The sequence below is a fragment of the Solanum pennellii genome, chromosome 12 (genome assembly GCF_001406875.1).
Source record: "Solanum pennellii chromosome 12, SPENNV200".
Lineage (NCBI taxonomy): Eukaryota > Viridiplantae > Streptophyta > Magnoliopsida > Solanales > Solanaceae > Solanum > Solanum pennellii.
In genome coordinates this window covers 61,285,985-61,302,028 of record NC_028648.1, presented here as the reverse complement: position 1 = coordinate 61,302,028, position 16,044 = coordinate 61,285,985, and the positions used below count along the sequence as shown (strand labels likewise).

The 16,044-nt window shown below is 31.5% G+C and overlaps 1 protein-coding gene and 1 pseudogene across 1 annotated transcript; one reads left to right on the top strand and one right to left on the bottom strand.

Annotated features, from left to right (window-relative positions):
* Positions 1-8,505: 8,505 nt before the first annotated feature.
* Positions 8,506-9,827, top strand: LOC107006814. The gene is made up of 3 exons (XM_015205332.2): positions 8,506-8,764; positions 9,169-9,293; positions 9,413-9,827. Exons 1-3 carry the CDS (start codon positions 8,549-8,551, stop codon positions 9,477-9,479), a joined length of 408 nt encoding a protein of 135 aa, XP_015060818.1. The 5' UTR covers positions 8,506-8,548; the 3' UTR covers positions 9,480-9,827.
* Positions 9,828-13,775: 3,948 nt separating this feature from the next.
* On the bottom strand, positions 13,776-14,809 carry LOC107006465 (annotated as a pseudogene).
* Between the last annotated feature and the right edge of the window lie 1,235 nt (positions 14,810-16,044).

Sequence of the window (16,044 nt, the reverse complement as noted above, 5' to 3'; positions counted from 1 at the left end):
AGCCAGTTGAGCATAATAAGTTTAAACAACTAAGAGAACCAGGTTCAAACAAGATGCTTTTTCAATGTGAAGGTTAACCAGGCTTAGTTGAAGCAGAAGCCAGTATATCCAGAACTCTGTCAACTCTTGCATTGTTAGCAAGTTGCTGCTGCACCAACTGATCCTTCAACCTGTGTATTTCAGCATTTGAAGTGTCAAGCTCAGCACGTAACTTTTGGTTTTCTGACTCAAGAGTGGCATACTTTTCTTCAGCTACTTTAAGTTCCCTGAGTAACTGAGCAACATGACCAGATGTACGTGGATACGCAGTTGCAACCTGCTCCGACTCCATAGAAATGCCACAATCAGCAAGAATGGTTTGAGTGAACATATCTGCACGAGTTAAAATCGTGCCTTCTCCCAATCGTACTTCAAATGCATCAAACACTCTAGTTAACAGATTTCCAAAAACTTCAATTCTTTGTCATCCATCAAAACTGCAAACTTCATGTTTTCTCATTTCCCCAAGAATTTCCCCTTTTTGATGATGACAAACTATGCATATGTCTATCCACAGTATATAATTTCCCCCTTTTGGCATCATTGAAAATCAATAACCAAAGAACTCGAATAACATTCAANGTATATAATTTCCCCCTTTTGGCATCATTGAAAATCAATAACTAAAGAACTCGAATAACATTCAATGAGTGCAATATCATTTTTAACTCATAGCCACTTGGGCAACACTTTCAAGTACACTTCTGCTATCACAATGGTTAGTTAATCTGAGGATATTAGTCATCTTAAACTCATACACAATTAAGATCTTCAATGANGTTTATTTCAAAATACTAAAAAAAATTTATTTTACAAATGGTAAATTTTAAATAACATATATTGTTAGACTCTTTATGTGATATAAAATAAAAATCAAATCAATACAATAGAAAAGAAATAACAAACTCAAAAATTGAGATTATAAATTCTTTGCAAATTTGTTGTCAAACGCGGTTAGAATCCATAGAACCTTGTTTCAATTCAAACATATGAATATTAATAAAGTACGCCAAAAGAAAAGATGGGAGTGGGGTAGGGGATAGGGATAGGGATAGGGATGATATGTATCTAAAACGGAAGATGGTGAAGAAAAAGATTCAAGTAATTGTGAATATTTAACCAAATAAAATATTAGTAAAAAAATGACTTATTTATGATAAGATATTAGGAGTAGTAGAAAAAAATAAAATTGTTATGAGTTGTTTTTTCTTTTTTAAACAATGGAGAATGACCTAAAATATCCTTCAAGTATAGGAATGTAACAGAAATACCCTTCTTCCATTTTTGGGCTACGAAATGTCCTTTCATCCACCTATATGGACCTATAATGATCTCGAAATTCTGGATCACCAAACAAGATGGTGGACTATAGGGCATGAAAATCGATAATAGGGAGTTTACCTGCTCTGATGCTCGTTTGACCTTGAAAATGAGTCGTTTTGGTTGTGGTGACCAAGAGGCTCCATATACAAGCTCTTAACAGATGTCTATGCAAATTTTTGGCAAAAATGATCTCAGAATTCCGGATCACCAAAAAAGCTGGTGGACTATATAGCCCACGAAATCGACAAAATAGGGGGTTTACCTTCTCTAAGACTCGTTTGACCTTGAAAATGGACCGTTTTGGTCGTGGTGATCAACCAGGTCCATAGATGTGGTCTTAACGGATGTCCATGCAAATTTTTGACAAAATGATCTCGAAATTCCAGATCACCAAAAAAGATAGTGGACTATAGCACCCGAAAATTGATAAAATAGGGATTTACCTGCTCTGGAACTCGTTTGACATTGAAAATGGGCTGTTTTGACCGTGGTGACCAACCAACTCCATAGATAAGGTATTAACGGACGTCCATATAAATTCTCGACAAAAATGACATTGAAATTCTGGATCACCAAAATTCTCATGTACTATAGGACACGAAAATCAGTAAAATATGACTTTACTTGCTTTGGGGCTCGTTTGACCTTGAAAATGAGTCATTTTGGCTATGGTAACCAACTGGGTCCAAAGATATGATCTCAACGGACGTCCATGTAAATGTTTGGAAAAAATGATCTCAAAATTCTAGATCACCATAAAAGATGGACTATAGCCCACGAAAATCGATAAAATGGGGGGTTTACTTGCTCTGGGCTTCTTTGACCATGAAAATGAGCTGTTTTAGTTGTGCTGACCAACTGACTCCATAGATAAGGTCTTAACGGACGTCCATGTAAATTTCTGGCAAAAATAATCTAAAAATTCTAGTTCACAAAAAATGATGGTGGACTATAACATAAGAAAATCGACAAAATAAGAGGTTTACCTGCTTTGGGGCTCGTTTGACATTGAAAATGGGCCGTTTTGGGCGTGGTGACCAACCGGCTCCATAGATAAGGTCTTAATGGACGTACATGTAAATTTTTGGCAAAAAAATGACGTCGGAATTTCGGATCACTGAAATTTCCCTGGACTACAACACACGAAAATCGGATAAATAGGGGGTTTACCTGCTCTAGGGCTCGTTTGACCTCGAAAATGGATCTTTTTGAATGTGGTGACAAATCGACTCAATAAGTAAGGTCGTAAGGGAAGTCCATGTACATTTTTGGCAAAAATGATCTCAGAATTCCGGATCAACAAAAAAGATGGTGGATTATAGCACACGAAAATCGGTAAAATGAGAGATTTACTTGCTCTAGAGATAGTTTGACCTTAAAAATGGACCATTTTGACCGTGATGACCAAACGACTCCATAGACAAAGACTTAACTAACCTCTATGTAAGTTATTAGCAAAAATGACGTCAGAATTTCGTATGATCGAAAATTCTATGAACTATAGCACAAGAAAATCGTCAAAATAGGAGGTTTACCTTAGCTTCTCTAGGGCTCGTTTGACCTTGAAAGTGGACCGTTTTGGCCTTGTTGACCAACCGACTCAATAGATAAGGTCTTAACGGACGTCTATATAAATTTTTGGAAAAAATAATCTCAGAATTCTGGATCACCAAAAATAGTGGACTATAACATATGAAAATCGGCAAAAATGGGTGATTTACTTGCTTTGGGATCGTTTGACTTTGAAAATTAGCTGTTTTGGCCGTCGTGACCAACCGATTCAATAGATAAGGTCTTAACAGACGTCCATGCAAATTTTTGGCAAAAATAATCTCGAAATTCTGAATCACCAAAAATAATGATGGACTATAACACACGAAAATTGATAAAATAGGGGGTTTACCTGGTTTGACGCTCGTTTGACCTTGAAAATGGACCGTTTTGTCCGTCCTGATCAACCGACTCCATAAATAAGGTCTTAACAAACATTTTTGTAAGTTTTCGGCAAAAATTTTGTCAGATTTCTGGATCACTAAAAATTTCATGGACTAAAGCACACGAAAATCGACAAAATGGGGGGAGGGGGGTTTACTTGCTCTTGGGGATCGTTTGACCTTGAAAATGGATTGTTTTGGCCCTGGTGAAAAACCGGCTACATAAATAAGGTCTTAACGGACGCTCGTATAAATTTTTGGCAAAAATAATCTCAAAATTCTGTATCAGCAAAAAAAATTGTAGACTATAGCACACGAAAATCGGTAAAATGGGGGTTTACTTACTGTGGGGATCGTTTCACCTTCAGAATGGGATGTTTTGGCCTTGATGATCAATCAACTACATAGATAAGGTCTTAACGGACGTCCATGCAAATTTTGGCAAAAATAATCTCAGAATTTCGGATCATAAAAAAAAACGGTGAACTATAGCACACGAAAATCACAATAAAAGGTTTACTTGCTTTGGGCTCGTTTGACCTCGAAAATGGGTTGTTTTGGTCGTGGTGACCAACCGACTCCATAGATAAGGTCTTAACGGACGTCCAGGTAAATTTACAATAAAAATGACGTCAGAATTTTGGATCACCAAAATTCCCATGGACTATAGCATATCGCCAAAAAAAATGGGGGCTTTACATGCTCTGGGGATCGTTTGACCTTGAAAATGGGTCATTTTGGCCGCGGTGACCAACTGTCTCGATAGATAAGGTCTTAGCGCACGTCCATGTAAATTTTTTACAAAAATGAAATCGGAATTCTGGATGACCAAAAAAGATGGTGGACTATCGCACACAAAAATCAACAAAATAGGGGGTTTACCTACTATGGAGCTCGTTTGACTTTGAAAATGGGTTGTTTGTGGTGACCAACTAACTCAATAGATAAGATATTAGTGGACGTCCATGTAAGTTTTTGGCAAAAAAATCAGAATTCTGGATGACCGAAAATTTCATGGACTATATAGCACACGAAAATCGACAAAATGGGGGTTTAGCTGATCTAGGGCTCGTTTGACTTTGAAAATGTGCCGTTTTGGCCGTTGTGACAAATCAACTCCAGAGATAAGGTCTTACCAGTTGTCCATGTAAATGTTTGGAAAAATGATCTTAAAATTTCGAATCACCATAAAAGATGGTGGACTAGAGCACACGAAAATCGGCAAAATGGGGGGTTTACTTGCTCTGGCGCTCGTTTGACCTTGAAAATGGATCGTTTGGGACGTGGTGACCAACCAGATCCATCGATAAGGTCTTAACGAATGTCCATTTTTGGCAAAAATAATCTCGAAATTCCAGATCACCAAAAAAGATGGTTGATTATAGCATACGAAAATCAACAAAATAGGGGTTTACCTGCTCCGAAGCTCGTTTGACCTTGAAAATGGATCGTTTTGGCCGTGGTGACCAACCAACTCCATAAATAATGTCTTGACGGACCTCCATGCAAGTTTTTGGCAAAAGTGATTTCGAAACTCCGGATCACCAAAAAAGATGGTTGACTATAGCACACGAGAATTGGTAAAATAGGAGATTTATCTGCTCTGGATTTGTTTGACCTTGAAAATGTACCGTTTTGGCCGTGGTGACCAACCGACTCCATAGATAATGTCTTACCAGTCATCCATGTAAATTTTTAGCAAAAATGATCTTGAAATTTCGAATCACCATAAAAGATGGTGGACTATAGCACACGAAAATTGGCAAAATGGGGGTTTACTTGCTCTGGAGCTCGTTTGACCTTGAAAATGGATCGTTTTGGCCGTGGTGACCAACAAGCTCCATCGATAAGGTCTTAACGAACGTCCATGCAAATTTTTGACAAAAATGATTTCTTATTCCAGATCACCAAAAAGGATGGTTGACTATAGCATACGAAAATCAACGAAATAGGGGGTTTACCTGCTCCGGAGCTCGTTTGACCTTGAAAATGGGACGTTTTGACCGTGGTGACCAACTCCATAAATAAGGTCTTGACGGACCTTATGCAAATTTTTGGCAAAAATGATCTTAGAACTTCGGATCACCAAAAAAGATGATTGACTATAGCACACGAAAATCGATAAAATAGGGGGTTTATCTGCTCCGGGGTTCGTTTGACCTTGAAAATGGGTCGTTTTGACCGTAGTGATCAACAGACTCCATATAGGTGAAAAGAGTATTTTGAAGCCCAAAAATAGAAGAAGAATATTTTTGTTTCATTTCCTATAATTGAAGGATATTTTAGGCCATTCTCCGTTTATACAAAGACTTAATTTTTGAACTTAATGCATTAACTTGTACTCAGAGAGAATGCTAAAGGCCTAAATAGTCATATTAATCGTAATTGAACTATTAGTCAAATGAACCTGGTCTATATTTGATTTGATTTACTCAAATTCATCATATTTGAGTTCTAAAGGAATAATTAATGATTATATTTAGTAGTGACATACTAATATCTATTATATGGTGTCCTATCCGTCGAGAGTTCATTCAAAATCACCCACTTTTTTTTGTTTTTATGTCGTAGAGCTATCAACAATATTACTATTTGTTGCTTTAATATTAGTTTTGTATATCTTGTTATTTTATTGTCATATTTTTTTTTGTAATTTTGCTTTAAAAATATTTTTCTGTGTCAATGGTCTATTGAAGGTAATCTATTGCCCCACGAAAATAAGACTTTGATCTGAGAACATTCTACCTTTTTGAAATCTCACTAACTTAGAAAATGATACAATATCGGATAAAAAAAAGCAAATAAATAAAAAACTAAAGATAAAAGATGGAAAAAATACATAAGATGGATAAGAATTGAGCACAATGGTTGTATGAATCAATACCCCCAACCACTATATTCTACAAATTAAAACACCAATTCTATAGGAGAAAACAAGACACAAAAATGAAACTAATAAGCAATAATATTTCTATCAACATCAAATCCTCCTATTAAGAATATCAAATAAAATGGAGATACACCCAAGAGGATTGATCCTCAAGAAATTAATTTCACCAAATATTGTTAAGCAACTAATATTTTAGCCTTAAACTTCACCAAGAATATACTAAATTCATAAAATTCAACATATCAAAAAATATAATTAGAGTCTAAATGATATAATCTAACCTATTTATTGTCTAACCCAACTATTACATAAAAGGCTCAAATGTCATAACTTCAAAGAATTTAGCCCAAATTGAACCTTGGAATTATAGGCTAAATGTTTGCCTAGTATTTTTTATATAATCAATTATAGTTAATAAGAGCAAATAAAGAAGACATTTTATTTTTGTATGATACATACTTGGTTAAAGCTTTTATTGCATCAATAATTCAATTTTTTGTATATCATTTAAATTTTTTGTCTTCATCCATTTCATTCTAGGAACTATATAAGTGTCTTAGTTGTTTCCTCGACATGAATATATATAAAATTCAACTAATATATAAGTCAAATTTATCCTAGAGTGACATTTTAACGACCTTAAGAAATTGTCATATTAACAAATATACGTGGTGCTTACGAGGTTCACTAAAATATATTAAGGAAAAGACAAGTTATGTTTATTTTAATAACTAACCAATTATCATATAAAAGAATGATCAGATAATGTAATTGATTATTATGTGAACCTATCATATACTTTTGCACCCAATTAGGTTTGATAGCTTCTTATTCATTCCAAGAAAATTAATCAAATATAATATAAACATTATTAATCTACCACATCTTATCACTGACTCCTCACCACCATCAAAAGTCATTTAAATTTCGTGATATAGTTTTAATGACATAATTTATAATTATATATATATATATGAACCGTAAATATTAGTTCAGAAAATTTACGAATTTCTTTAAAGCAGAAGTGACTTTACAGTAATCATGACTTGCGTTATTAATTGTCAAATATTCTCACAATATGGATGAACATCATTTGTCCACAATTTAGATATTCTTTAGAAATATATAAAGTTTTATTAATCGTAATCGTCATCTAATATAAAAGAAACTATATTTTCATATGCTCATAGTGGAATCTTTATTAAAAAAATTGGATTAGCATTAAAGAAGAGGACAAACTAAATAACTAATGGAATAAAATTAGACCAAGGACTTGATCCAATAATTATTTCCAACAATAATTATAATTTATATGTATATTCCTTTGGCTAATTATTATTACTAAAATATAATTGATCTATTTTATGTTGATAGTCAAAGCACTATATAACCTCAATTCCGACTTGAAACTCACTATGTTTCTTGAGGATATATTTTATTCACTTATTGGTTTGACTATGGATCCGTATTATGTTGTATTGTTTTTAAATATATTTGGATAGACTATATTATTTTTTGTTGCTATATATATTATGATACATATTAATAATTTTAAAAATAAATTTATAATATTATCAAAAAAAGAAGAAAATATAATAACATGATCATATCAAATTCAGTCATTACATAAACTGAGAATTTTAATTGTCTCATAACCTAATGAATTTAACAATATGATATAAACAAATTCAAAACATAATAATAAAAAACAAATATAGTATCTAAAAACAATGCAATACAATAGATATCAACCATCGAAACAAGTATTGCTCACTACATTTCAATTTATTTGTCCTACTTTTCTTCTTAGTCCATTTCAATTTTAAAAAAGTTTTTTTTTTTGTAATAACTCTTTTATTATAATTTTTCCACTTGACATGTTTAATACCATTCGATTAAAGCATATTTTGATACATATAACAACATATCTTTGATTTAAGATCACAAGATTCAAAATTTCTTTTTATTTTTTTTAAATGATTTAGTCCAAATCAAAATAAAACAAATAAATTATAACAAAGAAACTATTATTTATCATCTATTTTTTAACTTACCAAAACAAATAAAAAAAACTCTAGCACCAAGCAGTTAGATATATTATAATATATAATATAAGCAAATAAAATCCACTCTTTTTGTTAGGCTTAAAATAGTACTACAAATTAAAAGTAGTAATGTGTACTAATTCTTCCCCAAACAGTACTAGCAAGATTAAGTTATAGTATGTTATCTTGATTACAAAATAAAATTAAAAAAACTATATAATATAAAGTCCCTCAACAACTATGCTTCATAGCATAAACTAACATTCCTTAGCTTTCCTCACTCTTTTCTTCTTCTTTTTTTCTCTCAATTAACTTCAATGGCTGTGGTAAACTCTCTTTCAACATCTTTTCTAATTACCAAATCATCTTTCACTACAAGGACAACAAGGCTGCCGGTCCACAGACAAGTGGTGTTTGCAAGTGTTCATGACAATATTTCAAACAACGTATCATCATCATCATCGCCATCATCGTCATCATCAACAACAACAACTCCTTGTCAGATCAAATCAACTTCGAAAAATGGGCTTAAGGTATTTCATTCTTTTTAGACCTTTGTCTGCTTTGATATTATATCAAATTATATAAGGACTAGAGTCTATCTAGACATGTATTAGAGTACAAATCATTCCAATAATTCGAAATTGATGTTGAACCTTCATATTATTATTCAATACATCAGATGTCCAGTTTTGAACGTGAAAAAGAAATGAAAGGTTTTTTATAAGGATTTGAGCAATATCCTTCTTTCATGAGCTAAATTTTGAATTGAGTTAGACGTCAAGATCTATTTTTTTTTTTACATTAATTATATGTAATCAATTTCACTTATTATTTGTACTACTATTTTTTTTCAAAAAAAATATCAATCAATTCATGTACAAACGTCTACTGATTTTTCGTAATATATTTATTATATTTATATGAATATATATAGGTATTTGAAGATAAGTCAACGGGTGTAGTTTGTTATAGAGATGAATATGGAGAAATCACATGTGAAGGATATGATGAAGGCCCTCGTTTTTGTCACCAAACCCCAAAGTCTCCTTCTAAATCAAGGTATATATATGTAACATTATTATTGTAATACTTAAAACATATATAACATTATTAATTAATACAACCATATAATATTAATTTTATTTATGATACTTACTATAACATGTTACAATATCCAGAGACGAAGAGATGGTAGAGCTCCTTCAAAGAAATTGGTTTCATATAGCTGATGTTGCTGTGGAATGAAGAGATTTAATGCATTCTTAACGGGTTAAATCAACTCGATTATATATATGCCTCAAGTTCAAGCTAATTAGATATTGTTACTCGAATATTATGTATCCGTTCTGTTTTATTCAGACTCATCATAGTTGTCGCTGTTCTAATAGCCAGTATAATTTCACAAAAAGATGAGGGGTATTGGCTTGCTTTTTCTTTTTCTTTTTTTACTAATTAAAATGTATATAAGTAGTACAACTTGTGTATTGACAATTTATTTTTCACTTTCAACCTAATGTTTTTGCTTCCAATCCTCACAATTTGTATATATATATATATAAGAATGGATTTTACTGTTTAGTGACAGAAAATGTTTGTCCTGCTTCAATATTATTAGCATAACATAATTCCTAATGCTGCGGCGTATTACCTGAACAAATGAATATATTTGGATGACAATCTCCTACAAAAATATTAGGTAAGATTGAGCACTATAGACCTATTGTGGTCCGGTCCTTACGCAGTCAAAACATATTTTTTTTTTGTTTCAATGACTAATTTATAATTATTATTTTGATAATCAAATTTATTTATGTTTCACTAATATTCTTGTAAAACTTATTGTAGATGACCAAATTTTTTCTTCGAATACGAAATTAAATTACAATACACACAAAAAAAAATAGTTTAAATTTTTTTTCTTTAAACTAAGGAATGAAAGAAAAAAACAAAATAAGAATAAGAAACTCAAATAATTATAATAAAAGAAGTCAAAAAAATAATTTTTGTATGAAAAAAATTTAATATACCTTGAACTTTGATAGAAGAATCATATATACCCCTAAATAATTTTTTTTTAAAAAATTAGAAGTAACAAATATAAATTTAAAACTATTTTTTAACTTCCGTTAAATGAAGGGTATATGTGAGCCGTTTGTATAACGGTAAGGGCATATATGAACCACTTTTATAATGAGGGGTATATCAGCTCTAAATGACAAAGTTGAGGGATATATCAGGCCCTTTTCCCTTTAAAAAAAAGAAACAAATGGACTTAATGAACTGAATATTAACCACTAAAAATCAAACGCACTTAAATAGACTGAATCAGAATAATTAAGATTCAAACTCCCATTAATCACTAAAAATTGACATTCTACTGAATCTGCTCTTCTACCATATAAGAACTCTCAAAACTATTATGATCATCAAGCACTTCAGCTTATATAGACATTTTAAAGGATAACTAATGTATGACAACTCTAACAAATTTCATGATAAGAGAAACAGAGTTTAAAGAATCACTACAAATTCTTAATCAGTCTATTTGATTGAAAAATGAGACAGAATATGAAAACTAGAATTATTAATCAGAATACAAATTTGACTTAAGCAATTAACTAATAACCAACAAAATGTCCAACAGAAAATTCAAAGACGACAATAATAGTCAAAACTACATCTGAACGCCTAAAAATTCTTATCAAGTTGGTGATTTTATGATATAACAAGAATGAATCATAGTCGTCCTAAAGAGGTAACCAAAAAAATTGACTTAACACAAATATAAATTTATCGACAAATAAATAATGAATATCAAATTATTACACCAAATAATAATACTATATAAGCTAACGTATTCATGTATGGTTTTTTACTATTTCGTTGTTGTATTGTTAGCATATAACATTTTCTTTCATGAACTTGATAAAAATGATAGCGTAGTGATACATCATAAAGAAATATTTCTGTCACGCACTAGATATGCAATTAAATTAGTATAAACCACCATTATATTTTTCTTAATCAAGCTGAATCATACATTAATTCACCTTAGTTAAGAGAAACATAATGATGACTTATACTAATTTAATTGCATGTGTGTTGCGAAATATTTCCTCATGTGTGTAACTACTCTATCATTTTGAATCAAGTTCATAAAAGAAAAGCTTATATGCTAGCAATACAAGAAAATGGTAAAATCACACATGAACATATTAATTTATATATTATTACTATTTGATATAATAATTTGATATTCATTATTATATTTATTTTCCAACCACTTTATATGTGTTAAGTCGGGTTTTTTTTTTGTTAAATCTTTTAGGACAGACTATAATTCATTCTTGTTAGATCATAAAATCACCAACTTGATAAGAAGAACTTTGAAATTTTAATTTGTTTAAAAACTTTCTTACGAGGAATAGCGCTCCTATCTAGGTTGTTTCTCTCTTCTATTTTTGGATGGTGATTGGCAAGTCTTATAAGCAAAAAGAGTTCATTGCTCCTATCTAGTTGCTAAATTTGGTAGTATTGGTGTCATAACTATACTACGGTGAACAACTCCTACATATAACTTTTGACTTCACTCTAAATAGATCGCTGCTTTGGTAAGGAAGTTTTTACTAAAACTAATAATTCAACGTCCATCTTCCACATATTAAAAATGTTGATTTGCGTGGATCTAGAATGAGTCACCATCTAAAAATAGAAGGGAGAAACACCCTAGATTGAAATGTTTTCCCTTCGTAAGTTTTGAACAAACTAAAAATTTAAAATTCTTATTAAGATTGTGATTTTCTGATCGAACATAGTCGATCATAAAGAGTTAACAAAAAACTTGACTTAACGCGAATATAAATTTATCGACGAATAAATAACGAATATCAAATAATAATACTATATAAGCTAACATATTCATGCATTATCTTTTAGCATTTCGTAGTATTGTTATCATATAACATTTTCTTCCATGAACTTGATCAAAATGATAGAGTAGTGGACTAGTGGTAAATCATAAAGAAATATTTCTATCACACACTTGACATGCAACTAAACTAGTATAAGTATACGTTATTTTTACCTTAAATAAGTTAAATCATATATTAATTCAACTTATTTAAGAGAAACATAACGGTGATTTGTACTAATTTAATTGCAAGTCGAGTGTATGGAAAAATATTTCCTCATGCTGTGTCAATACTCTATCACTTCGATGAAGTTCATAAAAGAAAAGGTCTATGCTAGCAATACAAGGAAATGGTAAAATCACATATGAACATATTGTTTATATATTCCTACTATTTGATATTCATTATTTATTTTTCAACCAATTTATATTTGTGTTAAGTTGGTTTTTATATAGTTACTTCTTTTAGAACCGACTACGGTTTATTTTTGTTCGATTAGAAAATCACCATCTTGATATGAGAAAGAGAAACTTTGAATTTTTAGTTTGTTTGAAAACTTACTTAGGAGAGAAAGCGTTCCTAATCTAGGGTATTTCTGCTTTCTATTTTTGGATTACAATTCAATCTAAATCTAGGTCAATTTCATTTTTTAATATGAGAAAGATGCATTTATAATTTTGTATAATTCAATCTTTAGATAATTAAAATATTATTATTTAATTAAATTCTTAATTTAGTAGAGAGGCAAAATCGTAATTCAATTTTTAAGATGGGAGCTTTCCACCTTGATATTTATTCATCTAAAACTATCAACACTTGAAGGAGCTCTTCCATATTTTCCCTAGTGAAAAATATTATCATCATCAATAACAACATGCATAGTGAAATCCAACTTACAAAAAGAAGGAAACACAAAATCAAACATAGCCGAGATGGAAGATGAAAGTGAAAGAAAAAGAAAAATTTAGATAAATCAGTTATGTCATAACGGAGAAATTTTGGAGACACAAAAAGAGCTAGCCTATAAAAGGCAGGTTGGTTCATTCAATCCCACAAAAATCTCTCAAACTTTTGGGCTGATTTCTATCCATATCGCATTTAGAGGGCCATGGCTGCAAGCCTGCAACCTTAGTCCAAACATTCATGAAATTGTTCCATGATGTGGAAGTGCGAAGGAGAGGGGTTGTATATATACAAAATATAAGCTGGAAAAACAAAGTTTTTAATAATCAAGTGGAACTCTTGGAAAAGTTCTACTCCTACTATATACACATTAATCCCAAATAGTTCGGGTAGACCATAACAACAACAACAACAATGATATCCAGTAACATCTCGCAAGTTGAATTTATAGAGGATAGAGTATAAACATATCTTACCCTTAACTTGTGGATAAACAAACTCCGCATAAACTAAAGCACGCCAAATAGTTTGAAAAAGGCATACACATATGGAAAAATTAACAATAACGAAATAATGTGAAATAAACAACTAAATAGATGGGGTATACCATAGGAATACTAAATCCTCTTTGCTATGTTTCATTCCAATACTAAATACAACAAATAACAAAATGAAATCACACATACAACAGATATTTTCAAGAATTATCATTTGGGGTTTGCGATGCTTACTTGGTGAAGCCATGGAGACTGTCCATTTCTCCCTCACTTGTCTTTCTCGTCTGTGAACAATGGAAGACTCCTACACAAGTTATGGAGAGATTAGTTATTACTATATCTATAAGCATTATTTTCTTCAAGTGTTACATTAATTAGAGGACATTGCTCTTGTCTGTCAAATTTTGACAAGGCCCTGGAATAACCTAACAAGTACTGAGGCGGGCTGAAGAGACCTCAACATGGAAATTCAAATTGCATATAGGTTTAGTATGAAAAAGTGTGGTTTACAAGTTAGGGTTTCTAAATTAACTGTGTGCTTAATAGATTTCTTACTACTTATAACTGTTAAGGTATTACAGTTCCTAATAACAAAGCAAGTAACACAAGAGAAACAACTGACCTTTGAGCTTCAAACCAACATCAATGAGCTTTGAGCAGTGAAATAGATTGAGAGAATAAAGATGGGCTTGAGCTCTATTCGTCAAGTTTATAAGGATATCATTTGTGATGTTAGTACAAAATGGATGAACTATGATAATTTTTCTCCATAAAAGTGGACCTCCAACAACAACATCCCATAAAGGCTTGCATATTCTTTCAACTACAAATAGGTCCCCCCAAGCCTAAATAACCAAGGGACAACAACCAACAATGCCCGCGATGGATTACCTCCATCCACACCACAATGATCATTCACCATCAATTAGACCATGATCACTGTTCAACCCCTCTCTCAAATTCATCCCCAGCGGCTCACAATTTCCATCAATCAATTAGAAACCCGCACCCTGAATGAATTCCCATCTTGCAAATCAGTTTCTCAACCTCATTAATTCTTATCTACCATAAATCTAAAATCCTCTAACCAACTAGTCATGGCTGAAAAACCCATCCTTTGGTTGCTACTGTCCGTATCAAAGGGATCTGAAGGCAACTTCGTCAAGCTCCTCTTTTTCCCAATTCAAACCCCAAATCATAGCAGATCTACCCCCTTATCGAACTTGATCTCAGATGAGCTTCCCTCTTCTCGATTCAAGGCCATAACCTCCACTCAGAATAGTCACCACTCAGCGCTCACCCACCTATGCCAAATCCACAAAAAACAAACCTAACATTTATTGATCTTCAACAAAATCCTAAAATCGCAAACCACACTAAAGAAAAACACCAACTTGTTCCAAAAAACACGAAATTCTAACAAAAAACAAAACAATAGATAGATAAACATATCTTGATTTGCCCAAAAAGGGAAATGGTAGAAAAACGGAGCAGCTATAGATCCAAAACCTAGATGGAATAGAGAAATTAAGGGCTTTTGATCTATTACGGCGGAGTGAGATATGTAAAGAGTAGCTTATTTGGTATTTATAGGGTTTTCACCATCGTTAACTTCTATGAGGACATAGTGACCATTGTTTATTGGTGTGAATGCCTAGTGGGCTCATTTTTATAGAATTGGGCCTCTTCTAATTTTTTTCGATCGAAGGGCCTCCTCTACTATTTGGACTTTACAAAATTGAGGAGTCGTTTTGGTACGTGAAATAAATATAATAATTTCTTTTGATAAAATTGAGATTAATTTTAGAGCAATTTATATAAATAACTAGATTATTGAAGTTCAGTGCTATCTAAAAAAAATGAGTACATTTTAATTAATATTTCACCGTATTTGTGTATTGTTTTGTTTCTTGTTTTTTTACAATTTCAATTATACTGCATTATATAAGGCAATTTCTAGTACTATAACAATCTCGTTAATTATGTCCTAAAATTCTCAATTTCACATCATTACATTAACAACTAATAATTATATGGTCAGCAGATACTTTTGAATTCTAGTCAGTTTTAAAAAAATTGAAATACATTGTACACCATTCTTCATTGTTGCTATTGTTTTTGTTCAAACGTTAAGGCATTTCACATAATTTGTTTTAACTTAATTTATTGTAATTGCAAATAATTGTATTCCGATATTTCTTAATATAATTTTGTTAAAATATCAATACAATTGAACAATTCAGTTAAAAAACAAATGATAATGAATTGATTAAAATATAATTATCCAGATGTATATGTATTCCACTGTACAAAAAATGGATGAACTCTTATATTCAAATCTACTAATATATTTATGTATTCAAATGCATTTGTATTTCTAATTGGACAGTCTATGAAAAAATGACAAATATCCAAATGTATATGTATTCTATTGTATTCAACATTCAAAATAGAGACATGAGTCAAATAACTATTTCTGGAGCACTTGTTCATGATGAA